This window comes from Callorhinus ursinus, unplaced genomic scaffold (genome assembly GCF_003265705.2).
Source record: "Callorhinus ursinus isolate GAN/ISIS: 27379988/994484 unplaced genomic scaffold, GSC_fseal_2.0 scaffold23, whole genome shotgun sequence".
Lineage (NCBI taxonomy): Eukaryota > Metazoa > Chordata > Mammalia > Carnivora > Otariidae > Callorhinus > Callorhinus ursinus.
Genome location: NW_027397085.1, coordinates 22,532,690 through 22,554,881, shown reverse-complemented (window position 1 = coordinate 22,554,881; position 22,192 = coordinate 22,532,690). Strand labels below are relative to the sequence as shown.

Below are 22,192 nucleotides of genomic sequence, written 5' to 3'. Positions count from 1 at the left end.
CTCCCCTCCCCTCCTCTCCTCTCCCCTCCTCTCCTCTTCCTTTCTCTCCTCCTGATTTACCAGCATATCACAGACTAAGAGGTATGGAATAAGAAAGAATGGTGAGGAGATGAAAGTGTTCAAAGGAAGTAGTAAAAGGTGGTCTTAGCATAAAGATTCCAAGTTCTGAACGGATTTACATTCTGGTGCAGATGCTTCTCAAATGTATAAACCTGAGCAACTTCATGCACACATGATTGCCCAAACACTCACTGAGCACCCCCTGTGGGATAGGGCAGAGATGGTTGTGTGTGAGCTCAGTGCCCTCAGGTAGCTGCTGGTCCGGGGCTGGGGCTGGGGGATCAGAAGGGAAATGACTGCAGTGTGGTATGTAAAGTGCCACAGTGGGAGAGCACAGGGGCTGCAGCCCACCCAGGTGCATTCAGGAGTGGCTAAAAGAGGAAAAGGGTAGGGGTGTGCCTGGGAGAAGTGGGTGAAGGAAGACTGCTCCCAATCGGGGAAGAGTATCATGGTTTATTTTTAACCCCTGCGGCCCGCAGTGAGGAATAAGAGCAGTACCTACTTTGCGAGAGAGTTGTCAGAGTGTATTGATAGAGCAAAGTAGCTGGACGTATTGCTAAAAGGTGGAATTTGACCAAAGATGATGGTAGCATCTGAATTGGTGTCAGACTAACCTGGGTAGGACTTAGCTGCTCACACTAGATCAGGAAGACTAGCTTCTCATGGACCTTCTGTGTTTTCAGCCAAACCTCACTGCAAGACACCTTCTAGAGAAGAACAAAGGCCGGCAGTCAGCCCACACGAAGAGCCTGTCACTGGTGCCCTCATCCTCCCAAGGCAAAGCAACCAACACGCCCACCCTGCGAAGGGGCCCTGGGCCCAGGAGGAAGGGGCCTGGCCAGTTCTCCATCACAACAGCCTTGAACACTCTCAACAGGATGGTCCATTCTCCCTCGGGGCGTCATATGGTGGAGATCAGCACCCCGGTGCTCATCAGCTCCAGCAACCCCTCTGTGATCACCCAGCATATGGAGAAAGCAGATGTTCCTCCCAGCTCTGTGGGGCAGGTAGGAAACAGACCGCTGGGATAAGGGCACCTTGGTATTAGGCAGGTCATACACACCATGTCACAAGCAGTATTGGATATTTAGTACTTGCTGAGCATCCATAATGCATTAATAGTAACTACTGCTGTGTGTATTATGTGTCAGAGCTGTAGACACATGATCTCATGTTGTCCTTGAAACAGCCTCTAGAGTTAGGTATTATTACTGTTATCCCCATTTCACAGGTGAGAAAACTGAGGCCCAGAGGAGTTAAACAAGTTGCCAGAGCCTCACAGATACTTTGCTTTCCCATGCCAAAAGCCATGACATGGTTCCTGTCCCTTAAAGAACTTCCCTCCAAATATGGCACCCATTTTCCAGAGTGGGTTTTGGCATCACGATTAGAGCTTCACTTTCTTGTCCTGTGGCATCATGTGGCAAGGAAGGAAAAGAGAAAAAGGGAAACTGTGGGTTACTAGGTGTTTTCAGGACTGGCTCCGTAATCTGTAGTGAAAAGTGAAATAAGATAATACATGCAAAGTGCTTGGCACAATGCCTGGCACATAACTGAACACCCAATGAGCACTAGCTCTTAATACTATTATTATTAAGCCCAAACACTGAATTGCCACCTGAAGGGAGATAAGCCAAGTGGCGATTGTGGCAATCCAGAAGCAGAAGTACTTCTAACAGCATGTGGCTATTTAGGTTGAAGGGTACTTTGAAAGATGAAGGACTGGAGGTATGAGGCAAAGTAATTAAGAACAACTGCATGTTGGGGATTCTGTTGAAAACACTCTTTGGAACCATGCAGGTGGCAACTTGAAAGGACAAACTTCAACTTGCACTGATGTATTTTTTTTGAAGCTGTAAATCTTGTTTTAAAACATGAATCTCTACCTTGGGATTAAAGGACTTAATTGGACTCTAATCCTTCTTTAACAAGACAAGGAGGAGGAGAAAGTCAAGGGCTTCTCAAAGACCCGTGTGCTGGTCTGAAACGAAAATAGTCTCCATCTACGACATTTTATATCTTACACCACTGTCTGGATCTCTAAGAGGCTGGCTGCTCATGTACTTCAGCCCACCACCTGCACAACATACAGTCACACACACACACAGTAACACACACAAATACATCTTCCCCTCCACGTACTCTCTCCTTACATAAAGAACCATAAAGTCCCCTTCCTACACACACATTCCAAATGCTTTTTTACAAGTACGTACACGCTTTGTGCCCAAAATTCTCCCTCCACCACACACACACACACACACACACACACACACACACACACACACACTCTCTCTCTCTCTCTCTCTCTCTCTCCCTCTCTCTCTCTCTCAAATGAGGGGCCTAGTGACTTACAACTAAGCCAAAGACTAACTGAATTTTTCTGAAGCCATTTTTTTATAGAGAGAGATAGATATAGAAAGTACAGCCCACACTCAGTAGATATAAGCAGACTCACTCAGCTGTAAGTTGGTTTCCCAAAAGATTTAGCCAAGAGTCACTTTTCATGTGCCTTTATAATTCTTCTTTCCAGTCATTTACCTCATCCACAGAGAGGCTGGACCAGAGTAGAGAATCCTAGTGGGATTTAAAATAAAGAGTATCCCCCCCCAAAAAAATTTTTTAATAAAAAAATAAATAAATAAATAATGTTTCTTCCTAGTTTTCACAGATGGTGAGAATTCCAAAGTAGGGCATTTGCATAGCCTATTCCGAGGGAACCTATGCACAGTACTGATAGCCTCTCTCGATTCAGATGGCTGTGGATTATAAGTATTTCTACATGTTTGCCCAGGTGTTGTAAAAAACATTAAGGCTTCACTTATAAGCTACAGCTAAAAAAAGTAAAAAATTGAGCAAATGACAAGTTCTTTTGCTTCCTTTTCTCTCTAACATCCTTTCAGGCTTCCCTTACCTTCCCCATCCCACCACCCTGCACAGTGCCTAGTCCTAGTAAGGCACTGCAAGTCAAGGAATCAAGACTTTTGACTTAAACATCAGTTTAAGGGCAGATGGTGGTGACATATACTCAGACAGGGAAAACTGGAGGAGGAATAGTTTCCTGTAGAAAGTTCACACAGGTCAGCGTAACTCTTTCAACCAATAAACATCTGTTGGGTGCTTACAGTGTGCTAATGACCATAATGAGTACTGGGGATTCTACTACCAATACAAGAAGAACAGCGGCAATAACCTTGAACACTTACTGCGACTAATATGATTGATGATAGAGAAATGGATAGGATGATATCCCCTGATAGCAAAGTCTTTATTCACTGCTGGTCTCCTAAATCCTGCCCTCTCTCCCAAAAGATGGTAAGAGCCTTTGTAGGGGAGGTATTATCACCACTTTACAGCAAGGCAATTAATGTCCCCCCAAAATAATATGGTCATAGTTCATGCAATTAGTAAACAGTGAGAGTCTGGATTAACCCTAGAATTGTCTGATTCTAGAACATACACTCTTGTCACTGCACTGTGCCATCAACAGAGACGTCATCAGGCAACGCTATTAGGATGTCAGTGTGGTTCATCTTGGAAGTCTGTAGCCCCCCTCCCCTCAGACTCTTCACCAGACTCCCTTTAGACTCCCAGGCACTCCAGCGTTGTCCTCCCCAGCCACCCCATTCTCCAGTAAAGAATTTGTCCCAAGTCTTTTACACCTAAAGGTTTTCATTTACTATCACTTTGTTCCTTTATGAACTATCAGCTGTGTCCAACCATCACATATGCTGCTGAAGGCACCACGAGTAAGCTCTCGTCATCAAGGAACTCCCAATCTAGCAGGGACACAAAAAAATGACTGACTGCGGTGGAGTTAGGGCTTCCTAACATGGGACAAGGGCCTGCTGGTACCTGCATTGACTCTAGCAGTACAGAGACCCATTGTGCAACAACACAGACCTATAGACTGAGAAGGCTATTCCTTTTCCAGTTTTCCCCAAGCCCCTGGTTGATATTAGGGAGGCCCCACTTTGGTGCTGGCACTTGCCAATAATCAGCCTCTGGAAGGAGGAAAGAGCAAGGCCTGAGGGCCAGGGCTTGAGGCAAGCTATTGCCCATCTCTGAACTGAATAACACTGAACATTTTTACCATATTGTCTGATGGGTTATCTTCCACGTATGATAAGTGATACCCATTTTATGTTCACAGAAGTGTATGAAAAGAGAGGCCAGAGCAAGGAATTTTGTTTTCCTGTTGTCGTGTCTTCTCACCTGTGGGAAACCACCTGACACATTTGGCTAGAACATCAGGAAATGACCCCAAGGATGAACTTTGCACTAAATACGACTGTACTTGACAACAATTCAGGATTAGACCTGAAGAGGCTGAGTAGGTTCTCTGGGAAACGGTGGTGGAGGAGGTTAAGCAGGAGGATTGGAACCAAAGAGTTGGCCTTTGGGAGAGTTCTGAAGATGATCTCTAGGTCTGCACTGAGAAGGGATGCCTTAGAAGGAGAAAGTCAACCGCACGGGACACAAGTTAGAAAAAAATCCTTCAGCAGGGGAAGTCACAATTGCCAGGCCCACCCTAGAGATTCTGGAATTCACTGTTCACGATGTGGAGGCTGCTTGCCGCATTCCTCCCACATCCACAGAACAATGAGGCATTCTTGTTTTCTCTAACACCGGGCTTCCTACGAGGTTCTGGTCCCTCAGCATGCCCCCCATTGCTCCCCTCCCCCACCACTACCTGTCCCCCAACCCCCCTCTTCAGCCTGCCCCTCTTCCTGTACCACAGGTCCAGGTTAGTGGAACTGCTGGCTAACTAGAAAGCCTATCGTCATTCCAGAGTTTTCTCCTTCCCTCACCTCTTACACCCGGTTAGTCAGCAGGCTCATTCTGCCCCCTGAATAGTTATACAGCTTCTGTCCATTCCATCCCAGTGCCTTCGTTTGGGTTCTCATCTCTTGCCTAGACCACTGTTTCGGCCTCCTCCCTGGTCTCCCGGAGCTCAGACTCGATCACCACACCTCGGCCCACCCACCCCTTTACCCCCGCCCATTCTTCCAGTCATAGCCTCTATCACAGCTTCTTGGAAAACCCAAATCCATTTCAGCTGCTTTTCTTGCCCAAACTGCCAGTCATTCCCTATAGACCACAGAAGAAGTAATACCTGCTGTTTATTGAGTGGCCACGGAAAGTCAGAAATCATAATGCTGATTTGCAGACATTCTGACTATCCTCACAACTGTTCAGGGTAGTGCTTGTATGCCCATTTTACCAACTAGGAAAACCCGGGGACAGAAAGGTTAGGTAACTTGCCTGAAGTCTCAAAGTGAGAAACAGAGCCAGGACTCGAGGGCAAACCTATGCTCTCTTCCCTAAATGCTTTAACTTAGGCCTTCTAGACCCTCCATGGTCTGGCTACAATCCCCCTTCCAGCACTCCCAGACCCCCACACCCACTGCACACACACACATATACACACACAAGTGTGCACACACTCTGCTTTTTGTCCACCTCTCTGCTTTTTGTCCTTGTGCCCGGCATAGTGCCTGCATTATTATGCGCAATGAACAAATGTTTGTTGATTAAATTAAAGGCTATTTCTCTTGGAATTTATTTTTGGTGCATTTACCTGTCACAATCACATCCACATACCAAAGGCCCATATGCACACCATTTCTTCAAGGAACTTCTTGCCAGTTCTCCTGGCAGAATTAATATCTCCCCCTGTGTTCACAGCATGTTGTGTATCCTAGAGTTATAACATTCTTTGCACCATCAGTACTGCACATGTATCATATCACCATGCTCACCAGGCCTGAATACTTCCTAAGGGCGGGGTGGTGTTTTGTTCATTTATGTTACTGCTGACTTTCCAAAACCCCAGTAAAGGTTTCTAATAACACTTTTTGCCTCAAGAATGAAAAACAAAGTCAGAGACCTCTGACTTTTTAAAATAATTACCAATCCCCATCCCTTCTTCCGATTACCCAGAAAACAGAAGAGATAAGACAGAGAGGAAAATAGCCGGTCACAGAAGTCAGGATAGGAATGTGATTCCCTCCCCCATGCCTCCTCCGTCCCATCCCAGGATGATAATGACGAGTCCAAGCAAACTTCCCGGGCTCCTGGGAAGATGAGCTGTCACAGACCTTGGGGAATTCTGAAGTCTGTAAGGCTGACTTTCCTTTCAATCCTATATTTGAATCCTGCATCTGAATAAAGTAACTTCTATGAGCTTGAACTCTAAGTCCAGATCTGTTCCCTTTCTCTCTTTCATGGGAGTTTCTCAGACTGACTTTATGGTACTCAGGACTGCCGTGAGAGATGTTTTTTACTTAGTATTAAGATACTTTTTTTCCTGGGCACCTGGGTGGCTCAGTTGGTTGAGTGCCTTCGGCTCAGGTCATGATCCCAGGGTCCTGGGATGGAGCCCCGCGTCGGGCTCCCTCCTCGGCGGGGCGTCTGCTTCTCCTTCTCCCCCCTGCTCGTGCTTTCTCTCTCACTCTCTCTCTCTCTCAAATAAGTAAATAATATCTTTAAGAAAAAAAAGGTTGGGGCACCTGAGTGGCTCAGTCGTTAAGCGTCTGCCTACGGCTCAGGTTCCCTCTCTTGCTGTCTCTCTTTCTCTGTGTCAAATAAATAAATAAAATCTTTTAAAAAAAAGGTTAATTTCTTTCTTTAGAAATAGTCTCAGTACTAATGTATGCTTAAGATTCTAGTAACCCTCCTAAGTTAATTTACGGAAATAGATTTATTCTGTGCTTATAGTCTTATGTTAATATCTCCCAATATAAATTTTCCATCTTGCCAGTTTTCATTCAGCAAATCCCTCCTCATAAATGAAGTTATCAAAGCATTCTTGAACTGACTGGGGTGATCCCAGAGAGCTGTGGCTAGAAAAGTGGGAAGGCTCCATTCAGGGGATAGCTGTCCGCTCAAACCGTTTTGTTCCATGTCATTGTCATCTGCCCCAAAGTGCCTTCTGTGGAGCCTACTAGGTGCTTGAAATGTGTTTGTTAAATTTTCAAGCGTGTACCCCTGGCTGGAGACAGCCCCTTAAACTTCTCATGAATTATCAGTAATGCCTGAGCACGAGTTCCCTGGAGGACACCTGACAACAAGAAAGGACACAGGGTAGGACCACAGCACGTCTGCCGCCCCCTACTCCACCAGACCCCCCTGGGTCAAGAGCTATCACGAGCTTGGAGAGAAGGTGTTTCGTACAGGAGAAACCCCTTGGACCCAGACACCCCTTCCTCATCTCAGTGGTGAGACTTGGGGTGAATCAGTAGCCACTCTGAGCTTAGGGTTCCATCAGGAACAGGAGTAACCTCTACCTCGAAAGATTGTTGGGAAAATCCGAAGAGGTAACGCGGATGTAAAGTACTTGGCTAGCACTTTGATTATTGTTATTATAAAATATTTTTTAAGTCAAAATTTCTTAGACGTCAGTTGCTAGATTTCTCTTCAGTCACTATGCTGTACATGTTTTTGAATTTTTTATAATGGAAAATTTTAAACATATGTAAAAGTAGAAAGAAGAGTAAAATGAACCCTCGTGTACACAACACCAAGTATCAGCGATTATCCACTCACGGGCCAGTCTGACTTCAGTTATAGCCCCACTCATGAGCCTGCTCCCCAGCTGGGTTATTTTGAAGCAGAGCTTAGACATTCATCCACACTAAAATCTTTACAAATTTTAGTATTTTTTTCTAAGAGTTTAACATCACCAGGATACCATTATCACACATTAGAAAATGGGCAGTGTTTCTTTTTTTTTGTATTTAAATTCATTTAATTAACATATAATGTATTATTAGTTTCAGAGGAGTTCAGTGATTCATCAGTCTTATATCATACCCAGTGCTCGTTACATCACGTGTGGGCAGTGATTTCCTAAAAACATTAAATATTCAGCCAGTGTTCAAATGTCCATATTTGCCTTATAAATTTTTTTTACACTTGATTTGTTTATATGGCATCCAAATGAGGTAAACACTTTGTGTTGGGTTGATACGTCTCTTAGATTTCTTGTATTCCCAAGTTCCCTCTCTCTCCTTGTTTTGTCCTTAGCCATGCATGTGTTGAAGAAGCCAGGTAGTTTGTCTTGTTGGATTTTTGCATTCTGGGTATTGCCAATTGCATCTTCACAGCAGTGTTTAACACATTCCTCTCTCCTGTGCTTTCTGTAAACTGGTATTTAGGTCTAGAGGCTTAATCAGCTTCAGGCTTGACTTTGGCAAGAATGCTTCATAGATAGCGCTAAGTACTTCTTTTTTTGGTTTTTGTCTTGTTTAAGTGCACAATTCATTGGCTTTTAATAATATATTCATAGAGCTGTGCCTCCATTACCATAATTTAAAACATTTTCTTTATTCCAAAAAGAAACCCCACACCTCTTAGCCATCACCCCCTAGCTCCCCATTTCCTTCCACCCCCCAACTCAGCCCTAGGCAACACTCATTTACTTTCTGTCTCTATAGGTTTGCCTGTTCTGCTCATTTTATATAAGCGGAATCACACAGTATTTGGTTGCTTGTGGCTAGCTTCTTTCACTTGGCATTATGTTTCAAAGCTCATCTGTTGTAGCAGGTGTCAATACTTCATTCCTTTTTATGGTTGATAACATTCCATTGTGTAGAATATTGTGTGGATATACCACATTTTGTTTATCCATTCATCAGTTGATGGACATCTGGGGTTTTTTCACTTTTTAGTATTATAAACAATCCTGTTGTGAACATTTGTGTACAGATTTTTGTGTGGGCACATGTTTTCATATGGTTATATAACTAGGAGTGGAATTACTAGATCATATGGTAACTTTATGTCTAACTGTTTGAGGAACTGCCAACTATTTTCCCAAATGATTGCACCATTTTATACTCTCACCAATAGTTTATGAGGGTTCCAATTTCTCTACATCTTCACCAACACTTATTTTATTATCTGTCTTTTTTATTATAGCCATCTTAATAGGTATGAAGTGGTATCCATTGTGGTTTTGATTTGCATTTCCTTGATGGCTAAGCGTCTGTTCGTGTGTTTAACGGATATGCATATTCTTTAGAGAACTGTCTATTCATATTCTTTGCTGTATCTTTTAATTGGGTCATTTATCTTATTACTGAGTTTAAGAATTCTCTACTCATGTATATATATGCCAGGTGCATGTCCCTTATCAGATATATGACTTGTACAATTTATTTCCTATCCTTTGGTTGCTTTTTCGTGTTCCTGGGGGTGTCCTTTGAAGCACAAAAGTTTTAATTAACGATGATGTCCAATTCATCTATTCTTTCCGTCGTTGCTTGTACTTTTGGTGCCATATCTAAGAATCCATTGCCTAATCCAAGTTCACCAGGATTTACCCTACATTTTCATCTAAGAGTTTTCTAGTTTTACATTTAGGTATGATGCACTTGGAGTCAGTTTTTGTATATGTTGTGAGGTAGGGATCCAAATTCATTCTTTTACATGTAAAAAGAATGTCTCTCACTTTGCATTAAAATCGATTCCCCATCAGCATTTCACCTAATGGTTTGAGGTGCCATTCATGAACATTCATTTGGGGTTGCAAATGGTGACATTCCAAATCTGTCATTCTTCCTAAATTGTTTTAAGCTGCAATTCTACAAGACTGACTCCTACTTTCTGAGGGCTGATTATGTGTAAGATGCTATACTGTGAGTCGTACCTACATTATTTCACAGATTTCCAAACCTGTATATCATAGGTGCTCAGCATATATTGAGCAATCCGAAGTTCCCCCCTCAACCACTATATCCCTCTGTCTCTCTCTGTTTCTCTCTCTCTCTCTTCCTTGTTTGTTCCTGGGCATTTCCCTAGCTCAAAGACAAGACTCATTTCTCACCACCTTCTCTCTTGACGTGTTTGCCGTCACTGAACTGCCACTACCCTTTTTCCACTGGCCGCTGCCAGCTGGGCTAATCTCCCCCTGCCTGCTTGTCCCAGTCTTCTTGTTTACGTCCTTACCACGCCCTCAGGCCAGCCTCAGCATCCTGGTCTCTTCAGCCACGGGCTCACCCTCCTGCCCCTCCTGAGGTCTGCTTCACACCCCTGGGCTAAGACCAGGAGAAAAGACCTAGGTCTGTTCAGCCTGGAAAAGAAAGGATTAATGTGGGAATGAGTGTTGATTTTATTTTCTCAAACTTGGGTTCGTATACCTGAGTATAAAACTTTGGTTTTATATTCCTGGGTCCAGAAGAGGAACAGAACATAAATCAGAACACGAAGGATTTCATGAGTTCCAAGGAGAAGTCTCTCCCATCACATAGATTGTGAGAAAATGAATATGTGAATATAATGAATACTGAAGGAGCCTATGGAACCTATTACTGTTAGGTTTTGGTTTGGTTTTTATCTTCCCTATAGAGGAAGGCAGCTTAGTATAAACAAAAAGGCTTTGAGTCAGGCAAAGCTTCATGCCATAGCTTTGCCATCTAATACCTAAGTGACATTGAACTGAGTACCATACCCCATTGAGCCGTGGTGTCCTCATCTGCAAAATGGGTACGTCCTTCCATGCAGAGTCATTGCAACTACCTATAGCCATTGCTACTACCTTCTTTCCTCCAAGCAGACCTTTGAGACTATAGCATCATTTGTGTGACTGAAGAGAACCCCTGACTTAAAGCAGGCAATGAGCCAAACATCTTCAAAAATCTAGATGTCCCTTTTGAGCTGAATTTCCTAAGGTGTATTTTTCACAACTACTAGCAGATATGGGGGTGATCTTGTCTTATTTTATACATAAGAAAACTGGCAGAAAAAAGGTACTTCTATGACAGACTCAAGGTCTTCCAAAAAACACTTAAGTGAAATAATTGCAATTTATGACAGAATTAGGACAGAATCATATATCATTTAATGTCTCATCCTTGGGTCCTACAGTCCCAGGTGGCGGTAGCCATTACTAGCATAAGACAGGTGCCATCATCACTGGACGTGCCATCACGGCCCAGTTAGGCCACAGAGAATCCGATCTGAGTGCTCCCACACATCAGCTGCATGGCCTTGGGTGAGGCATTTTGCCTCTCCAGATCCCAGCTTCCTTGTTTCCTGGGTGAAATAACAAAACTCATCTGGCAGAGTATTATGTTGCTTAATTCGTCAAGAGCGCATTTGGAAGCTAGGTAACACCATGAAAACCTGTTCCTCTATTTAGTTCATGATGGTCACTGTTGTGATCCCTCCTTGTGCTCAAGCACGCCATCACACAAGAGACCTGCATCCTTTCTGCCTACTACAAAGCTTTCTCAGCCCCAGCAGGTGTCAGGTAGACTTCTCTGAGGCAGAGCTTTCTAGCAATGTTTCTTAGCCCGGGCACTATGGTGAGAAAATGTGGGCTTTGGGGACCTCCAGATCCGGGATGAAACTCTCACTCTGCCTCTTACTGAGCACTATAACATTGGGCAAGTTACATAATCTCTCTGGGCCTCAATTGTTCTAGCCGTGAAATGGAACTCATGGTAATTTTTTTCTAACCTCGTAAGATTGCTATGAGGATAAAACAAGGCAGTACATGTATATGAGATACTGGCCAGGGTTTGGCAGTGGTAAATAGCTCAATAAACGTTCCCTCTGTTATTAATGCTGGGTCAAGTCAGGAAGCTGCAACCATCCCCCATCCCCAGGCCTCGCTGAGAATGACATTCACGAGCCACATACTTCAGAGGATGATCTGTTGGAGCCTGCCTCGCAGCACAGAGGCTTCCAAAAGCCCCTTTGCTCCCTTGATAAGCAGTGACAATTTCAGAAGAAGAGAAGGGACTGACTTTTGGCTTATATCTAGGGGGCCCCTGGGGCAGTTGTACATGCTCAGCTCAGACCCTGTAATCCCAAGGGGAACCCATGGGAGGGGAAACCAAAAATGACTCCAGGAAGAAAGGCTTTGGACAAAAGAGACCAGGGTGGGGAGTGAGGCAGGGCTGTCTGTCCACCATCTTCTGCATGTACCTTTCAGCTTTTTCTGTGAGCCCCATCCTCACCTGGGTGGTTGCCCAAACTGCTCACAGCCCATCAATGAAGCAGCCAACAAAGAATTTCTGGGTGCCTCCCATGCACCAGGCACACACGATACGGTGGGCAAGACAGACATGGTCCCTATTCTTAACGAACCTGCAGGCTAGCAGGGAAGACCAGTGGGACACCAAGTACAATGCATACTTGATTACAAGACTGTGAATGTGTGAGGTGCTGTGAGTTAAGGATGGGGACAGAAGGGAGTTTGTGAGGGAGGGCCCCCCTCATCGGCAAGGTCAGATGCAGTGATCTTCAGAGCGAGACTGAAGGATGACAGAGGCAGCCAGGTTAAAGTAGCAGGTGAAGCAGGGCACCTAGCCACCTCCGTCAGCAGAGTGTGTGACCCTTGATCTCGGGGTCGTGAGTCCAAGCCCCGCAGTGGGCATGGAGCTCACGAAAAAACAAACAGGTGAAGCAAGACCCCACAAGCACCTCACCTCAGCCCCGGCAGCCCAGTTCCCTTTCTCCAGAAGTCAGGGAGCAAATGCCAGCACTCCTGGTGCGTGGCCACACCTGTCCTCCTCGGCTCCCTGCCCGGCCCAAGCTCCCCGAGGTCCTCTGGGGAGAAGCCTCGCTGGTTTCTGGTGACCACAGCAGGTTCGGTAATGAGCCCTGCTGCTCCGCTTGCTTCCTCGAGTCAGCATTTCTCCAGCGAGAAGTTAAACTTGACATCATCACTTCGCCCAATTAATCCTGGCAGGTGAGCCACTCCAGAGGCCCAGCCCTGCCCAGCTGAAAGAGGGAGCAGCCAGGCTTGCACCTCGGACATTTGAGCACAAACTTCTTCAGCTCTGGGAGCCAGAAGCAGGGGTAATTGGTGGCCGAGGCCAGCACGCCCGCAACACATGTGCAGGCACGCTCCCTCGCGCTCTCTGCCCTCACAGAACCAGCAACATATAATAGAAGGGCAAGAGAAAGCAAGGTGTGCAGGGCAACAGTCGGACATGAGGAGGACAGCAGAGAGCAAAATGTGGGGCAATGATATCCCTTAAGGGCACAATGACCTTGGCCATGTGGCTCAACAATGCAAGGCCTCAAGTTTCTGCATCTTAAAGTGGTAAAACTGATAGCACCTTTCACATAGACGTGTTAGAGCCCTGAGTGAGATATTCACAAACAGGATAGCTCAGCCTCAGCACGGTGGACATTTTGGGCCAGGTAATTCCTTGTTGTGGGAGGGACCTGTGCACTGTCGGGGGTTGAGCAGCATCCCTGGTCTCTGCCCACTGGATGCCGGCAGCACCCACCACTCAGCTGTGGCAAGAAAAACGTTTCCAGACATTGTCAAATGGTCCCCAGGGTTGAGATCAGCCCTAGCTGGTAACAAGTGAGGTAAAGGACATAGCCAGGGCCTGGCACAGAGTCAGTGCACAATAAATGGCAGCTAACATCAGACGTGTGTGAGTTAAATGCCCCTTCTGGGTCGCCACAGCAGACCCCTCTTTCTGAACACAGACCAACAATATAAGGGCCTTGGAGAAACCTGGAACTTTCCAAATGTGGGACGGGTAGATGTGCCAGGGCCGTCACTGGAATGTGCAAACAGAGATTAAGGTGTCCCTGGCTGGAGCAATGGGAGGGATCTGTATGTTGCATAGATTGTTGGAACAGGTCCCCTTGCCACGCTGCTCAACTGAAAAGGAAAGAAGCTAATTTTATGGTGTGGGTAGCAGGTGCCAGACCCGGTGCCAGGGTCTTACATACATCTTGGCCTCTGGATATTGTGAAGAGATGTTATTATTTCCATTTTCGTTTGAAGAACTGAGACTCAGAGAGGCTAAGGAACTAATTCAAAGCTCCTCAGCAATTACATCTCAGGGTTGGGTAGGACCTGGGTCTGACTCTCCTCCAAGCCCGTGCTCTTTGCCCACCCAAGCTGCTAGAGTGGGGCTTCTCACATGCTGACTTAATTTAGGAGTGATTCTGGGGCAGGAACCAGGCTCGGTTGGGAAGAAGGATGGGATTGACTAGCAGTATCTGTTAAGGACCCAGGAATAGGAAATGCCATGAGTTTGCCATCCATGTACAAGCCCATAATCCAAGATTCAGTGATTCTGTATCTTCCTCTCTGGCATGATCTGGGGACTACACTAGGCTAGGGGTACATCTGGGTTTATTCAGCAAATAAGCAACTGTGCTATATCCTTTCTCAAGGATAGTACACGCAACTGTGCTATAGCTTTTCAGCTCATGCTGAAAAACAATTCTTCACAGATGAGGATTTCTACAGAAGGGGCATGTTCTTAGATGATTCCCATGGAAAAGCAAGATATGGGCCCTATTGAAACCCTTTGTTAATGCTTCATGAATTTTATTTTTGATGAGGAACAGTGTTCTCAAAATAGAAAAGGGAAACTTAACAAGGAAATAGGCCATTTTCTTTTAGAGAAAAAAATGTTTATAATATTTCAAAGCACAAAATTTGGGAGATACAATATCCATCCTTCATCCTCTCTTCCCACTCCAAAACAATCAAGCCGTGGTGGAAAATTGCACAACTAGATGCATAATGAAACCTGCTTACATATGCAAAGAATATTGCAAACACCAGTTTGTCTGTTTCCAGACACTTCGGCTAGGGAAGATGTGCTTTCTCACGGCTGAGTCTGGGGCAACCCTGAGGACACAGAGGGCAGAGTCAGAAACTTCAACAAATCATTCCCAACCAGCTAGGCTCAGATCAGGCTCCCTAACTCTGCTGGTAGGCCTTTCCCCACCACCTTTGTCTTGACCTGAGCTGGCATAGATTACAGAAGGCTCACTGCCTTTGTGGTCCTATTCACAAGCATGGCGTGCCTGCCACAAAGATTTACTGAGTCCCTCTTATGTGCCAAGTCCTGGCCAAGCACTGGGAGGCAACCCCTAAACATGTGAACTAGCACATACTGGGTCAGGGAGAGAGCTCATTGGTTCAGTCATTCTCCTGCATCAGTTTCAAGTGCGCAGGAACATTAACGAGGTCGGAGACTGCCTTTCAAAGTCACACTCCCTCTGCCTGGCATGACATGCTTGCTGGGCTTTCATCACTCTACGTGAGGAGAGAAGGCCACCATGGGGAGAAGGACTATCCACCCCAAACTGTTTCTACCACCTGGCACCTAGCCATGGTTCATTCATTTCTTTGAGCTAAACTGAGATCGGCAAACTACAGCCCACAGTCCAAATGCGGCCCATAGCCTGATTTTGTATGGCCCATAATCTAAGAATGGTATTTACAGTGTTATTTTTTTGTTAAGATTTTATTTTTTAAGTAATCTCTACACCCAACATGGGGCTCAAACCCACAACGCCAAGATCAAGAGTCACATGCTCCACCAACTGAGCTAGCCAGGTGCCCCCTATTTATAGGTCTAAGTGGGGGGAAATCAAAAGAAGAATAATACTCCGTGACATGTAGAAATTCTATGAAACTCCATTTTCAATGTCCCAAACTAAAGGTTTGTTGGCACACAGCCATGCTCTTTTATGTTTTATCTGTGGCAGCAATGAGTAGCTGTGACAGAGATCCACAAAGCCTGAAATATTTACTATCTGACCCTTTACCAGAGAATGTTTACCGACCCCTGGGCTAAAACATCGCTCAGTCTCGCCTCCTCTAAAATGCAAATACCCACTGGTCTAGCAACTTCTGAGGTCCTTAATGCCTTTGTGAGACCATATGTGTCTGGTCACCGTTGGCACTGCAGGGAAGAAGGGTCCCCAGATGCCTGAGAGGGCACCACCTGAACCCCCACAATAACTGATCTGTGCCTCCAGGTGCACATCTGTCATTTCACACCTCGTTTTGGGATTTACCTAAAAGCTGCCTTATGGCCAGTAACTCCATAAGGACAGGACGCCCTCTGACCCCTCCAGGGTAAGCCTAGTTGAGCTTGACACGAGATGTGTTTGGTAAATGTTAGTAGAATGTGTGAGTGAGGAAGCGAGTGAAACCCAGCAAATGTATGTGTGCCAATGTGTATGAGTCAATAAACATAAACAAGAGACTGAATAAATGTATGAATTAATGAATGATTAAGAGCTTGAGGGGCTGGATGAAAGAAGACATAAATGAGTGTATGACTGAGGGAATTCTTCTAAAAATGAGAGATTAAACAAAGAAGTAAGAATATAAGTGAATGTAAGAAGGTGGGATCTATGAGTGAGCAAGTGAGTGCAGGCTACGGGGTCTCTACAAATGCCACATGAGGAGGATACAGGGCGTCACTGCCAAGTTCTGCTGATCTCGTCACTTTGCCTTGCTTGTTCATGCCCTGCCAGCCATGGGATTTTGAACTTCATCGATGCCCTCCCTTGCTGAGGGTGTGCCCATCCTTTAGTGCTTTAGCGTCTGAGGCTTCTTTCAGAAGGACAAAAGCACCTGCACCCTTGGGCTTGGAGCCAGACAGCCATGCCTCTGAGACTGTGGCTTCCCTCCCATATATGGAAAAAAATACACCTTCAGCTGATGCATCCTCAGCCCCATCTCTTCCATGTGCTACAGGTGAACAGGACCTACCCCAAAGGCACAATTCCGGGTGCAAGGGATGGGCAACATGTTGGTTTGGGGTGAAGTTCATGCCCAGGGTCATCCTAGCCAGGGAGGAAAACGTGGAATTGAACGCACCCTATCTAAAGCAGGTCCCTGCAGTTACTCTGTTTCCTCTATAGTACATACTTTGTTTTCTCGCTTTTAGTTTTGTGTGTTTTTGTGGTTTCGCCTGCTCCCTCACTAGAAGGTAAGCCCCATGAGGACAGAAACAGGCACATGGAAATCTCAATAAATATTTGTTGAAAATGAGTGAAACACTGTCTGGAAAACAAGTAAACCAACCACTTGAACCAGCTACCAGGACATGATTCCCTCTCCCAGTGGTGGGCCTGACCTAACTCTCCTACCACCTGGCACATGGGACCTTCAGCACACCATTTCCCCTCTCTGAGGCTCAGGCAATGAAAGGAAATTATCTTCAGGGTCCTTTCCAGCTCCCACATATTAGGATTCTAAAGCCAAGGGGAGGGGCCTTCGGATTGTTCATTCAAGATTTCACACAGTTAGTATGAACCTGAGTCCCAAGGCCACAGCACTTTAAAAAAAACAAAAACAAAAAGTGTGATTATTACATAAGGGACAGCCATTTCATCTGGCCTGTGATGGGGTAAAGTGACATTGGGTGTGGTAACATCTTTGTTTTGGCCAGTGGCCCTCTGACTATCCCAATGTGGTCAGTCCTCTCCTGTTAGAGCCGAAGCCCAGCCTGGCATCCTGCTGCCTGCTTCTCAGGAAAGCCGTAAACATATGGCCTAAAACCTCTGTGGCTGGGAAATCTCTTCTCAGACATCTTTGCAGAGTTCCGGGAAACCGCACAAACCCTTCCTGACTCGGCCTGGCAGCCGAGGTACAGGGAGCTAACGAGGGCTTGTGTGAGGGTTCCAGCCCTCCCTGACTCCTGCACCCTGAGAACCCTCCCGCCTTTACCGCCGGCGTCACTTGGTCCAGCCTCCAAAATACACACACAGCTTTCGCATACCGAAGGGAGCTCTAAGAGCGCCAGCTATCAAGTCAGGATTTTTACTTTATTTTACTTTTATTTTTTTAGGTTTATTTATTTAAGTAATCTCTACACCCAGCATAGGGCTCGAACTTACAACCCGGAGATCAAGAGTCACAGGTTTTTCCAACTGAGCCAGCCAGGCGCCCCTAACATTAGGACTTCTGGTTTGAATCCCAGCTCAGCCTACTTACGGGCTCTATGGCCTTGGGAAAATGACTCTAATACATTTTTGCCTTGACTTTCTCATCCGTAAAAGTGGGAATGGTAATGATAATAATAGAATTTAGCCCTTTGGTGTGTTGGGAGGATTATATGCGATAACAGAGTGCTCAGGAATGGGGGGCCCCCCAGCAAGCATTCTGTAAGTACTAGCCTTTGTGGCTGTGTGATTTCCAAAATCTGTTCGGGTATTCCCCATTTTATCTCAGTGAGATTATACACCCCTTAAGGGCGGGGACTGTGCCTTCTTTTCGACCTCACGCTCACATTGCCTCACCTAGGGATCAGAACACTCAGCACCCTTGCTGAGTGGCAGGCATCACACATTCCCAAACCATTGCTCTCCAAATGTGAATGGAGGTCTGCTAGTCAAAACCCACGGGCATGGCACATAGCCTTCTTTTGAGAGAAATGACACCCTCCCTTTGTGGAAAACCATTGTTGGGAAAAGAGGCTGAGTTAGGGAACGTCTAGGGAAGGTAAAAAACAAGAAGGAAAACTTCTCCCAAAAATAGACCTTGATTGTTTGGTGTTAGCAAATTCTTAACACCAACAGAAGAGAGAACCGGGAGACGGAGAGTTTCTTCACAGCTGCCCCAAAAGGTTTAGACACCAGCCTTCTTCACTGAGTGCTGAGGTATTGTTCTGAAAGCCTGGGGATACAAATAATACGTTCACAGTTAGTTCTAAGGACAGGCCAAAATTAGGGATCCCATCCTGAATGCAAGTCTGTGTCTTCATCCCTTTTTAGCAGGTATCATAACACCTGGAAAGGCTTTACTCTCTGTTTGCTGTCAAATGCAGTGCCCCGAAGCGGAGATGCATCAATTGTACAAACAGCACGGGGCCCTGGGCGTGAGTGGTTCACTGAGCAAAGGGAAAAGCTAGCAGAGTACTCGCTCAAACGGCCTTCAGCCTCCTGAGTACCACAGGCGAGGCTCTCTGGGCGGGGATGGTGGTCTGCAGTGGCAGCCAATCAAAACTATTTAAATCTAATTTGACACAGGAGAAGAAGCTTCTCTCTTCTGCAGAATCACAAAGACAACAAGCATGCTATTCAGAAAGGGGCCAGAAGCACTGGCTTGGGAAATGTCAGAAGTCTTTTTCACTCATTGTACATCCCTGAGCCTGTCTTTAGAAAGGACTTTGTAGCCACATGCTATCAATCCCATGAGAAGGAAAAATTGTTACATGACCAACCACATCAGAGGGCTTAGCCTCTGCACGGGGTGTTTTCCCAAGTGTCTCCTATGATAGCAATGCAGAAGAGAAAGGCAGACTTGCCACCAAAAAAAGCTATCAGTCTATGAGGTTTCCAGATCCTACACTTTCTAAGATCATAAATCCTTCATTTATTGAGGGGACTTACTTACTCAAAGGGAACAAAGACAACTGCTTTGATAATGTGGTGGAGCAGTGCGCAATTATCTTTTTGCTCTTTTTAAAACTGTCCATTGAGGGGTGGCTGGGTGGCTCAGCTGGTTAAGCCTCTGACTCTTGATTTCAGCTCAGGTCATGATCTCAGGATCATAAAATCGAGCCCCATGTCTGGCTCTGTGCTCAGCGGGGAGTCTGCTTGAGATTCTCTTTCTCTCTCCCCCTCTCCTTCTGCCCCTCCCCCCACTCGCAAGCAAGCATGCCCTCTCTCCCAAATAAATAAATAAATAAATATTTAAAAAATTTTCTAAAAAATGAAAATGTCTACCGTGGTTGCAGTGATATCCTTTGAGAAAGTTAAAAAATGTTAAGAGACAACAAACACATGGCAAGAAGTGAACTTTCTGAAGATGCCAAGTGAATTGGACATTGTCCATTGATTTCTGGGCTCACTAAATTCTTTAGAAGGGATTTTTAAAATTAATTCTCAGTCCTACTTCAGTTTGCCTCTCCAGCTATCTCCCCCAAAGTCAGACCCATAAAATTTGCCAAGTCCTTAGAGAAAAAGCCACCAAACCTCACCTAAACTAGATGAAGGAATTTAGGAGAGGGCAGGTTCAATAGCTTGCCCAGGGTTACTCCATGAAAGAGTAACAAAGTAGGGAGCCATACCTGGGAAAATCTGAATGCAGACCCAGAGTTCCTCACAATTATGCTATCTTGTCTCCTGACTGCTTTTGGTCGGCTACTCTCCCCATCCAGCTCTCCCTGTGGGTCCATTTTCCTTCGCTCAGGAAAGAACTGTAAGCCCTTCTCTCTTCACCTTAGAAAGCCACTTTCTGAGAACTACATGTAGTCTATCAGAAGTGAGTGGAGTATTTCTAAATTTCTAAATATTCAGAGACTGCTCCTCTGTGGGATGCTCTTGTCTGGCAAATATGAGGGCAGGACCCTGGTGTAGGACAGACAAATTTCTTATACATACCGTCTGCACCATCCTGGTGAGCCCTGGCCTTTGTCACCAATCCTTAAGACCTAGCTTGGCACTTGGTCCTTAGTGGATGCATAACAAGCATCTTCTTTGAATAAGTGCCATGATAGGACCCCCAGCAAATTTAAGAGGAACTTTGCTTGTTTAATTTTTTATGGACTTTAATGAAGCCCAGTGAGAGGATTTAATTATAATTATTGCCATGCAGTTACTTCTCAAGACTAGGAGGGCAAGGGTTATAATTAAGGTTTGGGTATACCCTGGCCTTTGAACAAGCCCTATTAGTATGCACCCCATCAGACTCTGCTTTGGTGCTAAAACCTGCCTGCAAGGCAGCAGTCTGCCAGGCTCAGGAAAGCATGAGGTAGAAAATGGAAGGGGGAGTGGTGGGGCCAGGGTCACTGTGCGCAACCAAAGGACCCAGCTTAGAGAAGAGGATTTTTGTCTTTGTGGTTTGAGGCATGGGTTGCATTTCCATCTTTGTCCCAAGAAGCCAATGTGGAGCATGGCTACAGAGGGATGCTAGACCTTACCCTTTTCTGGAATCCTTTGGGTGCATAAGATTAGCCCGATGCAGTGTCAGGAAAGAGACTCCTGAATTCCTGTCCCACACACAAGGTCAGTCTCCCATCACTGAGTCTTCCTCAAAGGGAATCTGGGCTATTGTGGGGGCCCTTGTGTCCTAGAAAATGAAAATTTCCTTCTTAAATCCATCCCAGTGAGATAGGCCTGTCGCCATCCTCTTCTCATAAATCTGTCCTGTATGTCTCCCATCTCATCATAGTTACAACGGTGAGGGTTTACTGGGTACTTCGTATCAGCCAGACATTGTGCAAAGTACTTTGCATGCATGTTCTGACTGAATTCTCACAAGAATTCTAGGAGGTCGCTATGACTGTCTACTACCCCCTTTTAGAGATGAGGAAACTATGACTCAGAATATTTAAATCTAAGCTTCACACAGCCAGTAGGTCACAGTGCCAGAATTCAAACTCACTTCCGACAGCCCGCAAGTTCATCCTCTTAGCCATGGCTGCCTAGAGTTTCATGGAGTTACAGAAATCCACACAGTCCGTGACTGTTCTGTAGGGCTGTTCTTGGCTGAAAGAGTGGGACTCTGGAGACTCTAAGGCCTTGAACTGACATTATGGGGATCCCTGTTGCCTGAATTTCCAAGCGTCTATGCAGATATTCCAAGCATCATCTTTTCTCCCAAAAGAAGCCATCGGGAAAATAAACTAACCAGGAATGTATCTTCAGCAAACAGGATTAGTGGACAACATTTTACATCTGGTAAACAGCTGTTGGCAACCCTTTAGAATAGTATTATAACCATTAAAGAAATTTGGAATCTTCCCACTGGTAGCCCAGTCAGTTAAGCATCTGACTCTTGGTTTCAGCTCAGGTCATCATCTCAGGGTTCTGCCCACATTGGGCTCCGAGCTCAGCACAGAGTCTGCTTGAGATTTTCTCTCTCTCTCTCCCTCTGTCCCTCCATCCTTGCATTCTCTCTCTCTCTCTCTCTCTCTCTCTCTCAATCATAAATAAATAAATAAATAAATAAATAAATAAATAAATAAATGTGTTTTTTTTTAACTCTTCCCACAAAGAAAACTCAGATCCTGACAGATTTATAGGTGAATTCTTTCACCCTTTGCAAGCTCTTCTAAAGAAAGAAGGAAAAGAAGACATCCCCCAACTCATTTCATGAGCTAATATATCCTTAATATCAAAACCAGAAAACAATGTAAGAAAGGAAAATCTGAACTCTACCTCACTCTTAAACATAGATGCAACACCCTCGAGTGTGTAGTAGCAAACCGAACCCAGGAACATATGAAAATAGGATACATCATGATTAATGTAGGTTTTTCTTAAGATTGAAAGGTTGATTTAACCGTCCAAAATTAACTGATGTAATTTATCACATTAACAGATTAAATGAGAAAAACCATGTGACCTTTTCTATACCTATAGAAAAAAATGTTTGAAAAAATTCTATATCCATTCC

General features: G+C 45.2%; 1 protein-coding gene across 3 annotated transcripts in view; it reads left to right on the top strand.

Annotated features, from left to right (window-relative positions):
* SH3RF2 (SH3 domain containing ring finger 2) overlaps window positions 1-22,192 on the top strand; it is a 132,642-nt gene that overhangs the window by 64,030 nt on the left and 46,420 nt on the right. For all 3 annotated transcript variants that reach the window (XM_073905511.1, XM_025892375.2, XM_073905510.1), the window contains exon 5: window positions 744-1,067. In XM_073905511.1, the coding sequence (XP_073761612.1) occupies window positions 744-1,067 (324 nt within the window). The remainder of the gene's footprint in view (window positions 1-743; window positions 1,068-22,192) is intronic.